Source organism: Colias philodice, chromosome 16 (genome assembly GCF_061535455.1).
Source record: "Colias philodice isolate Cphi_HAF_F1 chromosome 16, ilColPhil1 Martin Lab GWU primary, whole genome shotgun sequence".
NCBI lineage: Eukaryota > Metazoa > Arthropoda > Insecta > Lepidoptera > Pieridae > Colias > Colias philodice.
In genome coordinates, this window is record NC_143101.1 from 3,298,139 (window position 1) to 3,315,430 (window position 17,292).

The 17,292-nt window shown below is 31.4% G+C and overlaps 2 protein-coding genes and 4 long non-coding RNA genes across 7 annotated transcripts in view; 4 read left to right on the forward strand and 2 right to left on the reverse strand.

Moving 5' to 3' along the window:
• The window catches only part of LOC149481526 (uncharacterized), a 125,491-nt gene extending 108,955 nt beyond the window's left edge, over nucleotides 1-16,536 (reverse strand). Inside the window, exon 1 of the long non-coding RNA XR_016316867.1 lies at nucleotides 16,436-16,536. This is a non-coding gene — a long non-coding RNA (uncharacterized LOC149481526). The remainder of the gene's footprint in view (nucleotides 1-16,435) is intronic.
• On the forward strand, nucleotides 355-1,150 carry LOC149481530 (uncharacterized). Its single transcript, XR_016316833.1, has 2 exons — nucleotides 355-677; nucleotides 1,002-1,150. It is a non-coding gene; the product is annotated as an uncharacterized LOC149481530 (long non-coding RNA).
• On the forward strand, nucleotides 4,541-7,669 carry LOC149481531 (uncharacterized). 2 transcript variants are annotated; one of them, XM_089704748.1, is made up of 5 exons: nucleotides 4,541-4,795; nucleotides 4,999-5,315; nucleotides 6,590-6,707; nucleotides 6,928-7,085; nucleotides 7,373-7,669. In XM_089704748.1, the coding sequence occupies exons 1-5, from the start codon at nucleotides 4,664-4,666 to the stop codon at nucleotides 7,611-7,613; spliced, it is 966 nt and encodes a 321-aa protein (XP_089560874.1). In that variant the 5' UTR covers nucleotides 4,541-4,663; the 3' UTR covers nucleotides 7,614-7,669. The 2 variants fall into 2 exon arrangements, with proteins under 2 accessions (XP_089560874.1, XP_089560875.1); XM_089704749.1 differs by having other exon boundaries at nucleotides 7,376-7,669.
• Nucleotides 10,266-12,906, forward strand: Cks30A (Cyclin-dependent kinase subunit 30A). Its single transcript, XM_089705366.1, has 3 exons — nucleotides 10,266-10,537; nucleotides 10,702-10,829; nucleotides 12,148-12,906. Exons 1-3 carry the CDS (start codon nucleotides 10,482-10,484, stop codon nucleotides 12,198-12,200), a joined length of 237 nt encoding a protein of 78 aa, XP_089561492.1. The 5' UTR covers nucleotides 10,266-10,481; the 3' UTR covers nucleotides 12,201-12,906.
• Nucleotides 14,313-15,224, reverse strand: LOC149481533 (uncharacterized). Its single transcript, XR_016316866.1, has 3 exons — nucleotides 15,084-15,224; nucleotides 14,761-14,934; nucleotides 14,313-14,420 (listed from the first exon to the last, which is right to left on the reverse strand). It is a non-coding gene; the product is annotated as an uncharacterized LOC149481533 (long non-coding RNA).
• Nucleotides 15,466-17,116, forward strand: LOC149481534 (uncharacterized). The gene is made up of 3 exons (XR_016316868.1): nucleotides 15,466-15,596; nucleotides 15,738-15,918; nucleotides 16,272-17,116. It is a non-coding gene; the product is annotated as an uncharacterized LOC149481534 (long non-coding RNA).
• The last annotated feature ends 176 nt before the right edge of the window (nucleotides 17,117-17,292 follow it).

Consider the following 17,292-nt stretch of genomic DNA (forward strand, 5'->3'; position numbering starts at 1 on the left):
ACTGAGATTAGATTATTTCACGAAAAAACCATACATATACATAATCACGGAACAGTACATAAAATTATCATATTATAAATTATTGCGCTCAATTCATTGAGCTATTATTACTACGTATATCTAGCTATTATTATACGTAGGTACCTATAACTCAATGGCTCAATTTTAGATTTTTAATTATTGGCGGGAGAATATTTTTTCTTCGTAATTTAAACTTTTTATTTTCGTGATGTCCGTCCGGAAATGGCCAGTTCTAAAGTATTACAAAGGTATTAATTACACTAGAAAGTGTAGCTCTAGCAAAACTTAGTAGATTTTAATAATATCTCAAATCTGTATTTATAGGAATTAATATTATAGTACGACATAAAAGAGATGAAATTAATTATTTTGGAACTAATTCGTTTTTCATTACCTGGCAACCCTGAATTGGCAATGTAGCTGTCAAGTTGAATAAAAATTTGTTGTTTTTTTCGTGAAGTGGAGAATTATTGAGATAAAATTGTTATTTAGAACAAGAAATTTAAATAAAAAAGGAGACATCATGAAAAAGGTTAAACGTAGCGGTGTCCGTGATGTGGTGTATAAAGTTTTTATTCGGTGTTTGTCCGAATTTCAAGCTGGAAATTTATTGACTGATTTGGAAAACGTTTACAAACGTACAGCAGAATATACCGGTGAGATTCCATTTATTTTTGCTCAGTACTACGTAAAATAGAATATTCCATTAGTGACGAGTGTTTAATGTATGTATGTATGGCGATTATTACGTTTTCGCAATTTAATTTGAGGTTATTTGTATGTAAACAAAAACTAGTTTTTATAGTGCGACCAGCACAATTTGAGTCAAGAAGTTATATCCAATCCAACCCGTCTCAAATAAAGTACCTAGTTTAGATTTTACTACATAGTATAGTGATAACTGTTTTCATACAGCTATCTATCTATTAATCAATCAAACCATAAGAAAAAAAATCATATTTACTGTATCATATTTACAGATACTGAAGATGCCCCGTACCCTCTTGCCAGTACTTCGAAACAGAGTGATGATCAGTCCTTTGAAGGAGTAGAATATTTAGATTTTGATGAATTATATTAATGTACAAAATTTATCTACAAAAAAAAATAAAAATATGTGGTTTTCAAATCGCCTTGTTTTTTTCTACCCGACGGACCAAGAAAGAGGGTAATGTGTTTGAGCTGCATGTATGCTTGTTTGTTTGTATGTTTGATTCTATGTGCGCCTCTGCAGTCTAAACACTTGACCGATTTTTATAAAATAACTAATTCCAAATACATTTAAGTAAAATTTGACCTAGGTAGGTCAATTAAAATACTAATGTATTTTTGTCTTAAATTTACACTATTGCTACAATGAAACAATTATAACGGTTTAAATCGCGGTATTTATTTTAGATTATATTATATAGATTTTTGGATTTTTATTCTATAGTATCAAGATCGCTTGCGTCGCAGTATCAGTGTTGCTATATGAGCGACGGTGGCGCCCTCATTTATTTTCATCTCTTTTGTGTCGCACTGTAAATAGGTACTTAAATGGTAAGAGTCCAATATAGATGAGGGACGGAAAGACTCTTGTTACAACGCTTATTACAACGCATCTATACCTGTATACATTAAAGAAAAGATAATTATTTGAAATAATATAATAAAAATAAATCGCCAAATACCTATGCTGTTAAACGCATAACTCGAGAACCGGCTGATTGCTGTACCGATTTCGTTAATTCTTTTTTTTAATAATATTCCTTGAAGTACGAGGATAGTTGTTATGTGGGACAAAATGGACCACGGGTGAAACCGGGGCGGACCAGTAGTACAAGATGAAAATACAAAATACATCTATCATATCCGCCTAACAAGCAGATGTGTATTAGGTGACAGCCTTGTTCTAAATACTAACTAGAATGCAACAGGATCGTCCTGGATTAATTAATACAACACATAAAATCGACCTCAAATACAAACAATTGTGACATCCGATGCAATTTATCATTGTAGTCGTATCTATTACAAAGTCGTTACGCGGAAAAACTAAATTAATGTTATGGCTGGCGTCCACTAGGCGGATCGGGCCGGGCCGCATCGCAACGCAAAAATACGCCGGCCTATGTTTTGTATGAAACATCGTCCATTAGCGACGGATCGGGCCGGGGCGGGCCGCAACGCATTGGCGGATATCGCTTCGCAGGCGGATTTCTGCCGGCGGTGCGCTGCGGCCCGGCCCGCCCCGACCCGTCTAGTGGACGCAGGCAGGCGGATGTGAGCGGCGAGCGTCTGTTAGATAAAATCCGCCTAGGCGGTCCGCCGCGCCCCGTACAGGTGGACGCAGGAGCAAACAGCGCGTCCATTAGAGACGGCCCGTTGCGATGCGGCCCGGCCCGATCCGCCTGTAATGGACGCCTAGCATTATAAGGTTATTATCATTTCTTTTTTATCGTAGGTACATAAAAAATCGTTCAAGTTATTTGTATGTGGAGCAAAATAAAAAGATGCGATAAACTTTTAAGGAATCATTGTATACTCGCTGTGTTATTTTACAGCAAATGCAACAACACTTGATCAATCAGCCAAGTTTAGTAAGCATGTAGTACATAAAAAGCATAAAAATTTATGTTAATTAAGAAAGTTTATTTTATAATAGCAGTTATGTCAATAAAATGTATTGTTTCAGGTTTCAGCACTAATTTATTAGTTTGATTGCCATTAACAAATATCGAATTTTATACTAATGTCAACACCATGGTCATTTATAAATTTAATGATAGAGATTATTATATTGAAATGTCTAAGGGAGTATTCAGAAAGAAAGCTTGAAACTTATAAGCGCTTATCGGCGCTTGTCAACGCTGGTTCGTTCTACACAAAGGAAGCAGGTTGAAGCCACGTTGAAGCAGACCAAAACAAATTTTATATGGCAGCGCCCAGCTATGACCAGCGCTTGTTGAAGCTTGTCGGAACTTGTCGGCGCTGATCAGCGCTTATCGGCGCGAGTTAATATATTTTCCTGCGCGGGTTACCAGCGCTGACAAGCGCCGATAAGCGCTTATAAGCGCTTATAAGTTTCAAGCTTTCTTTCTAAATACGCCCTATTACTTTAAAAATTGCGACTGAAGGACTTGTATCCATGGTTATGAATAAATTATTAAAAAAATATATAAATTTAAATAAAAAAAATAAGTCATAAGTGTCAAGTGTCAGTTGGCAATGCTGGTCACAGAGCAAGTAATATAGGTAAGAGACGGCACTCAGTACTTCGATTTCGAGCTCACGCACACATATGCATGTATTCGCTATGGGAAATCTTTTATACCAACCTATGAGAAGTTCACGTCAAAAATGACACACATTGCTGCCAACATTTAAAAGTTGATGTTGCTAGTGATGCCTATTTATGAGTGCTAATATCGATAAAACTTTTTATCGATATCGATAAAATTTTTGATGCTCGGTACAACCCTACTAATTCTCATCCCTAATCAAATTTAGAGGAAATTAAAAATAAAACATCAACAATGTAGATCAATAAGTTTATTATAATATAATATTAATTATATAACATTTTTATATAATACCTATAAAAACACAATTAACAGCAAAAATGGATAATTCCATTTGAATTTTACTGAATATCTTTATTTAGGCATTTAGTACTTAATTCGACTTGATTAGTATGTGAATACAACTAGATTCGCATTTTATACTTTTCCTTGAAATATTTTGCGGGATTTCTCGTTATAAATTTCGATACCAATATTGAAGCCGTTGTTTTCTTTGTTATAACAATATCTCCTCTCCAATTGATTCTACAGCTAGAACATGTGTTAGAGAATACATTGTTATGTAATTATTATGTTTTATCTTCCATATAGAACAGTCATTGGGTACAAATTGCAAATATTTAGTCACAAATTACAATTATTATTTACACACAAGATTACATTGTTTACACAAAACACTCTTCTTTTTTCACTTTTGGCATAAATATTACAAATTTGAAGAGCAGGCTTAGTTCAATGTATTTGGGATAATTCATTGTACTGTACATTAAGTATTAACTGAGTAAATAACATAATCTACGATGAAGAACAAATTTTAACTCTATCCACCAAAACAAACAATATAATAAAACGCCATTTTGAATTCAAATCATCAAGACGTTGTCTATGCTTAAGTCTTAACCATTGACAAGAAATCGAAGAAAGAAAGAAATAATTTATTAATGTACTAGCTTAAAATTAAAATGTACAAAAATAAGGTTTAAAAAAAAAGAAGAAATAATAATAAATAACTAAAACTAAAATATTAAATCTAATATTATACGATTACATCGGAGAGGCCAACATTAGAAATATTTTTGTTTTTTCTAAATGTTGGCAAGCTAAACTTAACATAGGCTCTTGAAAAAGTACAAATTAATTTAAACTCTATGTCAATGGAATGAAGTTTAAAATTGCTTGCAAATGTAAGCCTAACCAAAACGATGTTCTAAGTGTCGACCCACTGATGCTGGTAACTAAACAAAATAAAAACAAATATTAGTTAGGCGTTTATTAAAATTTAATTAATTAAAATAACATTAAATGTTATTTAAATTAATTATAATTGTTATTAATACGTATTTAAGTTATTTAATTTAATGGATTTAAGTAGATGTAGGTTATGTTTACAAGATATTCATGGAAATAATGGATTCAGAAGTTTATTCGAAACACTTGAAAATGATACCGTGATAATAGGTGATAAAGTTGCGACGTTAACAAAAATTGAAGTGAGTGTCTAATAATTTAATAGAACCATTGTTAACTGTGTACATTTCCCATTATAATAAACAGCAATGTTGCAAATGGTACCTTCTCCTTAAAATATTATCCTTGATTCAATTTTAAAATGAATTAACACTTTATTTAAATAAATCAAAATATATACATTAACATGTAACTAACTTCTATAAAAAGCTTCATTTTGTTACAGATACATCCGGATGATGGCTATCCAAAATCAATTTGCAACACTTGTATTAAAAAATTAAATGATTGCATAGAATTTATTGAATTATGCCAACAATCAGATATTAAACTTAAAAAAGTGAAAGTTGAGAGTGATGATGAATTATACATTGATATAGACATAAAAGAAGAAAACGTAGACCCAAAATGTGAGATTGTAACAAATGATGAAATAAATAACACTCAAGCTGAGATTGTAACAAATGATGAAATAAATAACACTCAAGCTACAAAATCAAAGAAACAACAGTGTTCTACTTGTGGAAAAGTTATGTCCTCTAGGTAATATTTTCTTGTTGCGCTCTGCTGAATACACTCCTAAATTTATAAATGCAAAGAATAACAAATATCTAGACTTGGGCAGCATAATATATGTATAGACCTTTTTTTTTTTAATTTGAGATATAGGGAAGCGCTTGACCACAATCTCGCCTGATGGAAAGCTAAGGTGCGGTCTAAGATGGTACGCGCTTCCCTAGTAGGTACCGGTTCACTCTTTGCTTGAAGACCCCATATTGTACTTGTCAGGGAACACCTACCTTAATACCCTGTGCCTTGGCTACTTGCTTATTCAAACAACAGCCCAAGCTGAGGTTCATGGTCCCCATCAGGGGAGGTCGCACTAGCGTAGGTAGCTACCAGGGTTAACCTTCAGTTCACAGACGCATTTGCATTAAGATGTATTGAAGATACTACAACAAAGGCTCCAAGTATCATGTTTACTAGCATCTTAAGGCTTTGTCAGACAGGACGCGTACTTAGCGCGCGTCAGAGCGTTAAGTTGACGCCGCGATATGACGCTAAGATGTGTTCTACTACCATCGTAGAATACCGTCAAACAGAGCGCCGGCGCTAGCAGAACGCAACGCTCTGTCGCGGCGTTAGGACGCTTTAACGTCGGGTGTTGTATTTTTTTACAAATTTTATTTTAGCGTCGGAGTTAATAGGCGTAAAATAATAATAAAATACTGCATATTGACCGAAAATTTGATAGAATTGCTTAGAAAATATCCATGCTTATATAATACGAAGGATAGTTCATATAAACTATAAAGATATATCAATAAAGGCAAAATTGTGGGCACAAATCGGAGAAGAAATTAATGAAACTGGTAAGTAAAAAATTCTTCCGACTCCGGAGTTAATATCGCTGTACCTTGTTTTGTTCGTAAGTAATAATTATGTAAACAACATGCAGCTTTAATAATATCAATTGCTGTGTCCTAACGCGCGCTAAAGCGTTCTGTTTGACGAAGCCTCGCGCGACGTTAAAACAGGACGCTGCAGCGCTACTACGCAGCGCTAAAATACGCGTCCTATCTGACAAAGCCTTTAATATATATAAATCTCTTGTCACAATGTTTGTCCTCAATGGACTCCTAAACCACTTAACCAATTATAATAAAATTCGCACACCATGTGCAGTTCGATCCAACTTGAGAGATAGGATTAAACATGTAGGTACCACGGGCAAAGCCGGGGCGGACCGCTAGTTATAATATAAAAATTAGTAAATTCTAATTTTTTGTAGTGTTGTGTTTAATCTATTCTTTTAGGTACCGCCTTAAAACACATTTGGTTACACATACAGGAGAGCGGGCATTTCCATGCACTCATTGCGGAAAGAAGTTCTCGCTTGCACAGACTCGCAATGTGCATATGAGGATTCATACGGTAAAATAAAACTTAAATATTAATTATTTGTATAAATAAATTGTTATTTTCCATTTAACAATATAAAAATTTGATTCATGTCTACTTTTAATAGAAATAACGGCTACTTTCACTAGAACTAGTATATAAGTGTTCTTATAAGTTATTTATTATAAATAAATAAATAAATCTATTTTCTTTAATCTATGACCTTTATAATAAAAAAAAAAAACTATTTCAGGGTGAAAAACCATTTCGATGTACAATCTGTGGTGATGTATTTGCACAATCATCTGGATTCATAGCTCACAAACGAAAACACACCGGTCAACTGCCATATTCATGTAAACTGTGTCCGAGGCAATTCAGAACTATTGGACATCTTCAGTACCATGTTCGGTAAATTTATTTTACTATGAATAACGTTTTGAACTAAACAAATTATACACTCAGATCTTTCATGAAAACTACTCTATAATTTATTAAAAAAAAAAAACATGAAAACCCGTTGCATACTTGTAAAGCATACAATATATGGATAGATAGACACTATAAAGCAACATTGACAAGATAATATGAAGATAGAAATTATTTATATCAAAAGCTAAAATCGATTCGAAAGCTAGAGAAGAAACATAGCAGCATTTTACCTACAAGCAATGTAATTTTTAATCTTATTTTTTCAGCAGACATACAGGTCAAAAGAACTTCGAATGTGATACATGCGGCAGAGCATTTATCACCCGCCATCATATGAAACAACATATCTTAACACATTCTAGTGAGAAGCGACTTGTATGCTCCGTTTGTGGCTTAAAACTTAGTAGAGCTTCGAATTTAAAACGACATATAAGACTCGCACACAACGGCGTCGATACCATTCAAGATTCGAAAGTGATATCCAAAAATATCAGCAAAGAAACATAGGATAAAATATATATAATATTTTACGTTCATAAAATGTTTAAATAAAGTTTATATAATTTTAATTTGTATCTTTTCATTCATAAAAATTGCCTATCTCCAAAACATGACCGGTTGGTGTGCGGTTGGTTTGGTCACTACCAACCAACTACCAAGTGACCCTGCTGTCTGCTCACTTGGTTGAGCGAAAAAATGGGTCACTACCAACCAAGCCAGTGGTCGTGGGTTCGATTCCCACGCAGGGCAAATATTTGTGTGATGTATATTGATGATTGCTCTGGGTCTGGGTGTTAACTATGTTTATAAATATATTTAAAATTTATGAGTGTTTATCGGCCATCTGGTTTCCGAAATTCCTTAAATATTTATTATTATTAAAAGAACCGATTGTCGCTAGACATGTTATTGAGAAATGAAAATTATAAGCTTAGAAAAAATATCGTCGTGACCTCGAAATTAAATTCTGAAATTTGATTTGATTGCGAAGAGATAGATAAATGTTCTAAACAAAGATATCGATGATTCTTATTCATGTTCTAAATTATCTAATTTCTTTAATTTAACAATATTTTTGGTGCGCTTAAAACACAGGCTTAAAACCTGTAAAAATTCGATTCATGTTGTGACTTGTGATCATGGACGAATATACAGGTAAATTAGCTTGGAGAAATTTTTGCATACTATGTAGTGGTGTGTATATTACTCAGACCTTAGAGCGCGTTTCCACTATATCGTTCTGGCCTATACAAAAATGTTTCGATATCCTAACATTACTATTTAATTTTATACTCACTTTATACTTATTCCTAGCAACACTCTTGTTTTCAATAAAAACAAGTTTTTATTTGAAAGAAAATGGTTTTGACTTTATAAAAAAAAATATATCATTCAATTTTTCGTCCTTGAGCAAACGACAAGGCGACTACCGTGAATTGTGAAACAATAAAATATCGTGTCCATAATAATTTGTTTCATAATTAATATTTGACCATAATAATTACGAAACAAAACAAATAAATAAATCGTCACTTGATAGTGGAAAGTGGAAACACGCACAAAACCAGAATAAACCAGTTTACGCTGTCCGCAGGTGCCACATGCAGTCGTTTGGTACCGTTAGAACATAAAGCACACATTTCATTCAAAAATTATAATTACATATTATGTACGTAGTTTAATTGATAAATTTTGTATTTGTTGATTGTTGTTATTATTTGTTATTATTGTTATAATATTTGTTGAAGTGAATTACATGTCCCACAGCCGGAGGCCCCAAATGAAAACTCAGATGTACTTAAAAACTACATTTAATAGCTAAAATGAGACTTTGACACCCATGTCTGCACGATGCAGACCGGAGTTAAAGAATGAATTTATACAGTTTAATAATTATAAAGACGTAAGCTTGGATGCTAACTAAGGGAAATCGCATCCACATTCTATTCCCGTGCGAACGGCGTATTCAGCAGTTTTGTATGAAGGCAGGGCCATAACTAGTGTTTAATTTGTGTGTAAGTGTTGTAACTTTATATTGTTAATTCAAAATGGCTCCAGTGTTAAAACATGGTCGAGGCAAGCCTTTGACTTCTCAAACTAAAGAATTAAACTTTAAATGTCGTTTCTTTTTCAGGTTAGTAAATTTTTCATTTTAGTAACATTGTTAATGTAAAAGTTATATGTATGTTAAATGTGCAAATATTAAAATAAAGTCTCATCTTTTTCAGAGGAGAAACACATATAGTTTAATAACTTTAATTTAAAATCCCTTATATATATAAAATAAAAACTAAAAATAAAATGTTGTTTTATTTTATTTGCTGACCATACAGTCGCAAACGCAAAAATTTCTCCAAGCTAATTTACCTGTAAAGCCGGGTATCCACTTAGGTTCGCCGTGGTTTGCGAACGCGCCCGCTCCGCAAACCAAACATAATGGATACGTCGTGATCGCGGAGCGCGACTGGAGCACGATCGGAGCACGGCGGAGCGCTCCGGAAGCGGTTTTTTGCGCGAACTCAAAGGGGAGCACAGTTTGTTCGTGGACGCGAGCGTGAGTTTGTTAAGTTCGCGAACATGGAGTGGTCCGATGAAATGATGAATATATGCATTATTTCATTATTTCTTCTTCCCTTATTCATATTACCTTGCCAAAATTGAGGAGGTTGTTTGTATTCCATCACAATATAATGTATCAAAATATAAGCTGCACTTCCTACTAATTCTGGAGGCGGCATGTTAGCACCGACCGTCTGTCGTGTGTCTACTGGAGACCGGAGCGCGGAATTTAGCGCTCCGACAGGAGCACTGATGTTGCAGCCTAAGTGTGTACACTATACACGTTCACGTTCGTGGAGCACACATTGTTCGCAATCCACGGCGAAACTAAGTGGATACCCGGCTTCATATGCTTGTGATCAAGCTTGTGATTATAAAATAACTGTCAATAATTATAATAGAAAAAATTAAATACTATACCCGTTGTTTCATTTTAATCTATTACAATTCAAAATTAAAAGCAGCGTTTCCTACAAAATATATAATAAAAACATAATAAAACTTCAATTCAAATAAATTCAAAAACCGTTAAAATCGGTAAACATATTTAGTAAACATCACCAAAACAAGTTGGCAGTTGGCATTACTGACGTTAAAGTTTATTCGAATTTCGAAATTCATAACGTATCTTTTGTTGCTCGTGCGCTCTCGAAGTTTTCTTTGTGCGTTCTTCAGAGATTATTGAAGATAAAGTGAATTAAATCATCAAAACTAAATTGGAAATTGAAAAAGTTATTGCGCTTTTACTTAAATCTGTGAAAAGTTTTGATTTGTAACTCAAAACAAACCAATACCGGCTTAAAACAAATTGTCAATATGTCACGAGATATCTATTATTCAGATAAATATTACGACGAGGAACATGAATACAGGTATTAATATGAAATTGAAATTTGTCCCAACAAATATGATACTTTTTTTCTTATAGCAGGAAGATTTTGGTTTCGTAATGGTTAAATTTTTAATGTTGTTTCTATTACTTTGTAAAGTCTAGTTGTAACTAGTATACCTATGAAGATACTTTGTTTACTTATAGGCATGTAGTATTACCCAAAGAAATGGTGAAACTTGTACCAAAAAACCATTTGATGTCTGAACAAGAGTGGCGTAGCATTGGTGTACAACAGAGTCAAGGATGGGTACACTACATGACGCATCAACCAGGTTTGTTGAACTGTACTATTTTTTTAACTTGAGAATTATTTATAGTTTTTAACATTTGAATTAAAAGTTATTATAACCAATTCAGCATTGAACTAACTTGTTTGTTCCTCTGTCTGTTTGTTCTCAACATTGCATGTAATAAAATTATGTATTCTTGGTATACACATTAATTTTATAAGAAAATAAATATAAAACAATCTATACTTAATATTATAAAGCTGAAGAGTTTGTTTGAACGCGCTAATCTTCGGAACTACTGGTCCGATTTATAAAATTATTTTGGTGTTAGATAGCCCATTCATCAAGGAAGGCTATATATTATATCGCTAAGACCAACAGGAGCGGAGCACTGCGGGTAAAACCGCAGAGCACAGCTAGTAACTAATCTAATAAATACATCATATTTCATATTTAAAATTTGTAAATTTATTGCATTACAAATAAAAAGGAACAACTCAACGAGCCAGAAACCATAATTTGTTTGACTGTTTATAAGTGGTTTGCATATAAGAGAAGAACAATATCAATAAGAACTTGTTCTCCTTATTTACATAAATTGCTTGTATCATAATAATAAACTTAAGGAAGGACAGATCATTCAACATAATAAATATAAAAAGAATAGTACCTATCACAGTAAATGAGGAAAAGCTCAGCTGAGCTGTGTTAAATAAATAAATAAATAAAATATCCTTTATTGAATTATTATGTACATTAATGGACAACTAAGATCCGTAAGGCAAAAATAAAAATACAAGAGTTACATTACATTGTTAAGTTAAGAGCTGTGCCCCGCAGTTTTACCCATATATACATCCTTCCTCGATAAATGAACTATCTAACAATGAAATAATTTTTCAAAACAGACCTGTGGCTCTTGAGGTTAACACATTCAAGCAAACAAACTATTCAGCTTTATAATATTAATATATAGATAGTCATATTGTTTATAGTGTACAGAAGAACGCCGATTATCCGAATTAATTGGGACCAGGGTTGATCAAGATAAGCAAAAATTCAGATATAACCGAACATACACTGATAAAAAGAAAAACAAAATGTCACACATAGCTTCGTCGCTTTAAAAAGCAAAACTTGGCTTTTGCTTTCAACAACAACAGTTAAAATCTAATTGAATTATCTGAATTTCAGTGATTTGTAACTTCTAAAGGCAAAACAAAAATTACAGTATTTTAATTTTTTATACATGCTTTGGACCAATTTGGTTAATCAGCGTACTACTGAACTAATAAATTATAAATTGCCTTCAACAAAATTTCTACATGCTATGATTTTAATATATTATTATCTGTTTCAGAACCCCATATTTTATTGTTCCGAAGAAAAAAGACAGTACCACTAAAGAAGTGAAGGAATTATTAATTTAATTAATGTATTTAAGTTGTAATTGTACAGTTCTGTCATGAAATGTAGATGTAATATTAGTTAAGGGTTGCTTATAACAAACTCCACATAGTTATTTCATGTTGATTATGAAATATGGAGGTCCATGTTTGTGCCATGACAGAACTCGAGTTCCTGTGTACTTGTGATAGTTACAAATTTATGTATACTGTGTCTAAAAGATGAACATTGTAACACTCCCACCAATAATTATCATGAAAGATGCCCACCTTAATATAATAACTGATATATATAATCGTTTTCTTAGATGACGCTGGTAACTTGTAAATAAAAATCACGAATTGGCCTCTTACAAATCTCTAGATCTGTTTTAATGTGATTAAATAAAAATTAAAATGTTTTTTCTGTAAAGTCTTGTAATAATTCAAGAAAATTTCAACCACAAATTATCCATGTGATGTGTAAGATTTGTATGTAAGATATTACTTTGGCATAGTTTAATAGCGCTTTGTCAAGAAAAATTGTTTCATTGTGTTTGTTATGAGCAATGATGATGATCTTCATTCCATATAAGATTTACTCTTAGTCATTAATTAAGTTTCATTGCTTGACCATTACAGTTTACTTTATCAGAATTGCTTTATTTTTAAGATAAGAAAATTTGTGTTAAGTTTGACAAAATATTCATTTAATGTATTGCAGCTTTTAATCCATGCAGGGGGGTAACCGGCATCTCTTATAGCAAGCTTATTATAACATTACTATGTCTTTTCGTACCGTGACACCCTTAACGCAAGCTTGTTGCAGCGTTAAACTGATTTTGTTTTTCTAGCAATTTTGATGACGTCACTCGTAATAGTTCACTCAATTATTGGGACCGGTGCGAACTGCGATCTATTTGACAATTTGACATTTATCAGATAATAATAGAACTTTAAAGAAAAGGCTTCAAACCTTTTGATTTAAGAAGAATCGTGTACCTAAATAGTAAACAAGTGCGTAATCATCACGAGTCCCTATGAGATATGGGGGCATCATATGAACAATTTGAAAATACAATATAACCTACAGATTTATCTGTGTAAGTACCATACCCAATGCAAATCTATTTAAAAATACGTCTGTTTATGTACACATTCTCCACTTGTTATTTCTCTGTATAATAAAATGCAACTCTACAGTTTATTCCCTAAACATAAATTTTATCTAATACTTAATGTAAATCTATAAAAGATTGTTTATTATTTCTTCATGATTCAATATATTTCATCATGTTATTATTTACCTATATAGAATATAAGACTATAAAAGTAAATCTACACTCAAATACACTACCCATATTATACTTATGTAATCTGTTGTTAAGGATCTCATTTAATTTTGAGAAATAAAACCATTATTTATTTCCAGATTCTACAATCAATTCCGAGCACTAGGAATAAGATTACCCAGAGTAACCACATGGAAGCATTGATAGTATTCAAGAAGCCATAGTGCCAGCGCAACATGAATATATTTTTTTCAATAGGAAGCAATATCATACTTTAAATGTTTAAGTGCAATAAAAAACATTTATAAATCCAAAATCTTTATTTAGTCCTTTTTATTTATTTATTGACAAATCATTTGCTCTTTTACTTCTCTTGATATCATTTATATAAAAAAAAGTGATAAAACATGGAAGTATTCGAAATTAGATTCAATTCTATTTAGCTTAAATATTTATTAAAAACAATTATGTAGATATATATAACTCAAATCCAAATTTGTAAGTAAATAGCATATTAAAAACACCCTTGATTAAAAAAAATTAAGTTTTATTTATAGTACCAGCCTTTAAAACTTAAAATGCAATTAACAAAAACTTTATATTTACATCACAATGAATAATTCCTACACTAATAGATTAATGGTATTTATATTTTTATTTTAAATTTAAATCAATTATTGTATTTGCACAATAAAGAGTAGATAAATAATTTAAAAACTTGCAGCACTTATGTATACTTTTAATTTCATTTTTATTAAACTTAAATGAAAACAATGTAGGTACTATATTAAGGTACAATTAAATTTTTACATTTTTAGATGTATGATACAAATATGAATATTTTAAGAGTAGACATGGTGGCGCCTCCCCCAACTTGAAGTTCTCACTACCACATGATCATCTCCCAAGCCGGTACTTCCTTGTTCAATGTTTGGGCAAGCCGGCAATCAACACAACTGTGAAAGATAAATTGGACTTAAACTGATTCTTTGTTGCTTTAAAATTTAATAAGTACATTTAATATGTTTACTTTTATTATTAAAGGGCTTGTCATGGTGTATGTAAACGTCTAAAAAGAAGTTTTTTAAACAATGTCGGTATGGTTTGTTAAATACCTTATTTGTTAATAATTTTTCAAGTATTTCAACGTTTTAGTTGTTTATCTTGCAATTCTTAATATTGTATTAAAAAAAAATTAAATGTGTAGGTACAATGCCTTAGAAAACTTTTAATATAAGTAGCTTCTAACCAAACATAGATAAGTAGGTTTGCTTATAAATTAATATAAATATTTACTTTTGACCAGCTGCTCTAGTTTTTGTGAACTCCCAAATCATTTGCACTTATACTTTCAGAGAATTCTATCAACTTCGTCTCAGCATAACTTTTAACTCGTTGGGAGTTATTTATGTACCTTTGTCTTTGTAACTTCAGGGTCAAGGAGCTTCGCGCACTCTGCACAATGTTCTGCTGCAAGTTAAATAAAAATTACTTCAATTAACAATAATCAAAACAGACGAAATCATGCAAAAACCAATACTTTATTCGTAAAAATATATCTGTGTTATCATAAATCGTCCAATGTTTTAGATATATTTATTACTCGTATATTATCTTACCTTGCTATTTCAATTGCTCTTTCATGCCTCTTTCATGCATTCTTTAATGCATATTACTTATCTTTCGCAATTTTTCAATTTGATTTATCCAAATTTTAGATAATAATACGAGGACAGTGATTATGACATTTGGATTTTTGACGTTTAATTTTCAATCACCGCCATTTTTATAATAACAACCTTGTTTTGTTGAGTTCACAAAATAATCTTACTTTATTTTGGTACCGGGAGCCTTTTCAACATGATTACTATACGATTGCCTACAATGTCCAAAGAGCGAATGAATTCCGAAGTTTTGTCTATTTTTTTAAGATTAATGGCTTGGCTACGAGGCTTTTAGGCCAAGTCGTAATGATTTGTATCGAACATTAAACGTCAAAAATCAAAATGTCATGTCACTGTCCTAATAATTCATATTATTATCTAAAATTTCAGATAAACATAAACTTAAATATGTGAATCTCATCTCTGGATAAATGAGAAAGTGCGAAAAAGCAATATTGAAATAGCAAGGTAAGATAAAGTACGAGTAAGGACGATTTATGATAACAGACTACAGAGATATATTTTTACGAATAAAGTTTTGGTTTTTGCATGATTTCGTCTGTTTTGATTATTGTTACTTAATTGAAGTAATTTTTATTTAACTTACAGCAGAACATTGTGCAGAGTGCGCGAAGCTCCCTGACCCCGAAATTACAAAGACAAAGATAGGTACATGAATAACTCCCAACGAGGTAAAAGTTATGATGAGACGAAGTTGATAGAATTCTCTGCTGAAAGTTTAAGTGCAAATGATTTGGGAGTTCACAAAAACTAGAGCAGCTGGTCAAAAGTAAATATTTATATTAATTTATAAGCAAACCTATCTATGTTTGGTTAGAAGCTACTTATATTAACAGTTTTGTAAGGAATTACCTGTGGGAATTACACACCTACACATTTAACTTTTTTTTAATACGATATTAAGAATTGCAAGATAAACAACTAAAATGTTAAAATACTTGAAAAATGATTAACAAATAAAGTATTTATTATTTAACAAACTATACCGACATTGTTTAAAAAAACATCTTAAATTACATACACCATGACAAGCCCTTTAATAATAAAAGTAAACATATTAAATGTACTTATTAAATGTTAAAGCAACAAAGAATCAGTTTAAATCCAATTTATCTTTCACAGTTGTGTTGATTGCCGGCTTGCCCAAACATTGAACAAGGAAGTACCGGCTTGGGAGATGATCATGTGGTAGTGAGAACTTCAAGTTGGGGGAGGCGCCACCATGTCTACACTTAAAATATTCATATTTGTATCATACATCTAAAAATGTAAAAATTTAATTGTACCTTAATATAGTACCTACATTGTTTTCATTTAAGTTTAATAAAAATGAAATTAAAAGTATACATAAGTGCTGCAAGTTTTTAAATTATTTATCTACTCTTTATTGTGCAAATACAATAATTGATTTAAATTTAAAATAAAAATATAAATACCATTAATCTATTAGTGTAGGAATTATTCATTGTGATGTAAATATAAAGTTTTTGTTAATTGCATTTTAAGTTTTAAAGGCTGGTACTATAAATAAAACTTAATTTTTTTTAATCAAGGGTGTTTTTAATATGCTATTTACTTACAAATTTGGATTTGAGTTATATATATCTACATAATTGTTTTTAATAAATATTTAAGCTAAATAGAATTGAATCTAATTTCGAATACTTCCATGTTTTATCACTTTTTTTTATATAAATGATATCAAGAGAAGTAAAGGAGCAAATGTTTTGTCAATGAATAAATAAAAAGGACTAAATAAAGATTTTGGATTTATAAAATATGTTTTTAATTGCACTAATACATTTAAAGCATGATATTGCTTCCTATTGAAAAAAATATATTCATATGTTGCGCTGGCACTTTATAGCTTCTTGAATACTATCAATGCTTCCATGTGGTTACGCTGGGTAATCTTATCCCTAGTGCTCGGAATTGATTGTAGAATCTGGAAATAAATAATGGTATTATTTCTCAAAATTAAATGAGATCCCTAACATAAGTATAATATGGGTAGTGCATTTGAGTGTAGATTTACTTTTAAGTGTTTTATTATATAAATAATATAACATGATAAAATAAATTGAATCAAGAAGAAATAATAAACAATCTTTTATAGATTTACATTAAGTAGGTATTAGATAAA

Coding starts and splice junctions, on each gene's coding strand:
- LOC149481531 (XM_089704748.1), top strand. CDS start 4,664: ATGGATTTAAGTAGATGTAGGTTATGTTTACAAGATATTCATGGAAAT. Junction 4,796..4,998: donor CGACGTTAACAAAAATTGAA/GTGAGTGTCTAA, acceptor ATTTTGTTACAG/ATACATCCGGATGATGGCTA. Junction 7,086..7,372: donor CATCTTCAGTACCATGTTCG/GTAAATTTATTT, acceptor TTATTTTTTCAG/CAGACATACAGGTCAAAAGA.
- Cks30A (XM_089705366.1), top strand. CDS start 10,482: ATGTCACGAGATATCTATTATTCAGATAAATATTACGACGAGGAACAT. Junction 10,538..10,701: donor GACGAGGAACATGAATACAG/GTATTAATATGA, acceptor GTTTACTTATAG/GCATGTAGTATTACCCAAAG. Junction 10,830..12,147: donor CTACATGACGCATCAACCAG/GTTTGTTGAACT, acceptor TATCTGTTTCAG/AACCCCATATTTTATTGTTC.